We start from the raw sequence: 3,091 nt of genomic DNA, 5'->3' as shown, positions 1-3,091 counted from the left end.
TACATTTTCTGATACATATTGATGTACTTATGCTGTGTAAAAAGTNTGAGCTGATTCCGACTTCAATATTTCGAGTTATGGCCATTTTAAGAAAGTAGTAAATTTTCTGAGAAAAGCAAAGACTATGATTTTTTCCAAAAATTGACTGCGAAATGACTCTCAACTTTTTATTACATTTTCTGATACATACATTCATCTACGCATGTAGTTATTATTAATTATTATTATTATTTATTTATTTACTTATTTATTTTTCCATTAGATTGCTAGACTCTCTATGGTACCACAGGACCAGTTGGTGTCCCTCTTACAACATATTGTTCTTGGTTGTGTTAGTGACAGTGTCACTGACTCACTGGCCCACACTAACCTACTCTATCGTATCATCGAACTACTCACTAAAGAGGACTGGTAGGGATTCAATGTACATGTACATGTACTGTAATGTATTGTATAGCAAGATATACCTTAGAGTGACTTTTAATTGTGGGTACTAAATTTTGCAATTTTAGCACAAGGTAGATTTTGCTGGTATTAAAAATTGTGATTAAGTAATTATTACTAATACATGGCATCATGATGTCATTATTAATAATTGCGTGTATTAATAATTGCGATTTTTAACCCAAACGCAAAATTCGCAATTAATAGTACCCACATTTAAAAGTACCCTTAAGGTACATGTACTGTAATGTATTGCATAGCAAGATATAATACATGTACATGTATACATGTGCAAGATACAGTGTATACAATATTTAAGATACATGTACATGTATGTATACACATCTACATGTACATGTACATTTGTATTTTGTGGCACCATTTTTTTGATTATTTGAAATTTACAATTTGCTACTTTTTGGCCATTTTTTGTATCGCCATGCATACAGCTGGAAATTTTGAGTGATTTGTACATGTACATGTATAGGCTTAAATTTTTTTGGCCATTTTTTATTATGCATGGATGGTTTTACACATGTTCATACATGCATGTGTACATGTATTGTTATTAATCTCTTATCTCTCCCTCTAGCTGTATTTCCTCTCATCTCTCTCAAGTCCTCTTAGTCAATTTGATTCCAATTGGTAAGGACCTCATTAAGACACTCCATCACTTGGAAGGAAAGCAGTACACAATATTCAAGGATTACTTTCAATCCTGTGTCCTCCTGGCTGGGAACAGATCACAGAAAGGACATCTTGAACTAGTTAGAGCTGCTTCTGACTGGCTACCATTATGGTAACTGTATCTTATTAATAGTGTTTGTATTTTATGTCTCTTTCTCTCCCTCTCTCTCTTTCTCTTTTTAGTTTTGATTTGGTTAAGAACAACAGTACTGAATGGAAGAATAATAATGAAGTAAAAGCAGCAACACATATAGCATTGTACATGTTTTGGGAATTATTGCAAATTTGGATTTTTGGTCATTCACAAAAATTAAAATCTCTAATTTAATTTGATTGTGAAATATTTGAAGAATAGATCCCCAAAAATTGTAGTCTAAAAATGCATGTACAATGTACATGTATAATGTACTTTATGTACATACATGTACATTATGCATGTACATGTATGTACATTATACATGTACATGTACTGTACATGTGCATAATATACATGTACATGCATGTACATTTTATTTATTACATTTCCTTGTTAGATATTGTTACCATTGTACACAGTACTCAACTATGTGTCCAGCCTGTCCTCAGCAGCACAGCTACTCACTAACAAGTAATTAACTCTGACCACACCCACCACGAATAATTAATTAATTAATAGGGAGGCGTGTACCGAGAGAAGAGCTCTAGCTGCCGAGGATGATTATGCAATACTGGTAAGTCACATGATCCTCACATGACTGTTACCATGACAACTATAGATTGAAGAGGAAGAGGATGACTCCGCCTTACTTGACGAAGAAGAAAATGAATGCTCCGTAAGTTACATGTACATGTATAGGATCTCGTTACATGATAATTGCCATATTAGGAAGAGGAGGGTCTCAATGAGAAGCTGTGTACGTTCACAGAGACTAAGAGAGATTTTAAGAACCAGCACTGGTATCACTGCCACACTTGCAAACTAACTGATGGGACTGGCTGCTGCAGCATCTGTGTTAAAGTCTGTCATAAGGTGAGTTAGGGTAGGGCAGTAAGCAGATCATGATGTGATCATTTTCAAGAAAAACAATAAAACACACTAACACAGCATAATACATGTCAGATAAAAACACAAAAAATATGTAGTAATAAGTACATGTACATGCACAACAAATAATAATATGTAATGCACATATATACAAGAAGGGAGGAAGATAGAAAGATAGAGTTAATGAGACACATGCCCTTCAGCAAGAGCAAATTTTTCATGTATAAAAATTGTCACATCATTTGGATTCACGATTTTACAATTTTTGAGTCAAGATACACGTACATGTATTACAATCTTTGACAGATTAGCTCGCAGAACTAAAATGTAAAAATTGATTTCCACAAAATTTAGTACCTTGAAAATTGCATACATTACATGTACATGTACCTATTACACGTACCTTGAATACCTTGAAAATTGCATTTATTTGTACATATACAATGTATACCTATCACTTAATATTATTTACATGTACATGTACTATTTATCATTGCTTTCATTATGTTGCTTAGGGTCATGATGTCACCTATTCAAAGCTTGGCTCATTTTTCTGTGACTGTGGAGCTAAAGAAGACGGGAGCTGTAAAGTACGACAATAATACAATACCGGTATATAATGTAACCACACCCACTTTACAGGCTCTGGTGAAAAGAAGACGCAAGTCAGAGGACAATGACTCGTCATTTGGAGAACCCACCGGCCACTCCATAGCACCCAAACACACCGGGGGCAGACACAAGAGGAAGAAGAAGGGAACAAAGTGAGAGGGATAGAGGGAGGGAGAGATGGTTTAGCTGCTGTACATGTACATGTTTCATGAAGAATTTGCGGACGATTTATTTTGACTTTTTACTTATGCATAAGAGCACAAAATTTGAACCTGTAAAGACATGTACATGTATATGTATGATGAAATTCACTTCAAAATTTAT

The 3,091-nt window shown here is 34.3% G+C and overlaps 1 protein-coding gene across 1 annotated transcript; it reads left to right on the top strand.

Annotated features, from left to right (window-relative positions):
* Positions 1–262: 262 nt before the first annotated feature.
* Positions 263–2,919, top strand: LOC105315646 (E3 ubiquitin-protein ligase UBR4-like; the record flags this gene model as incomplete). The annotated part of the gene is made up of 9 exons (XM_011410360.1): positions 263–411; positions 1,037–1,243; positions 1,315–1,363; positions 1,665–1,738; positions 1,787–1,841; positions 1,887–1,943; positions 1,997–2,140; positions 2,671–2,745; positions 2,798–2,919. Coding segments are annotated over 9 exons (932 nt in total), but the record flags the coding sequence as incomplete, so codon positions are not given.
* Between the last annotated feature and the right edge of the window lie 172 nt (positions 2,920–3,091).

Source organism: Amphimedon queenslandica, unplaced genomic scaffold (genome assembly GCF_000090795.2).
Source record: "Amphimedon queenslandica unplaced genomic scaffold, v1.1 AMPQUscaffold_9042_Cont19019, whole genome shotgun sequence".
Classification (NCBI taxonomy): Eukaryota; Metazoa; Porifera; class Demospongiae; order Haplosclerida; family Niphatidae; genus Amphimedon; species Amphimedon queenslandica.
The sequence above is the reverse complement of the archived record's forward strand: the minus strand, read 5'-3'. Positions and strand labels throughout refer to the sequence as shown.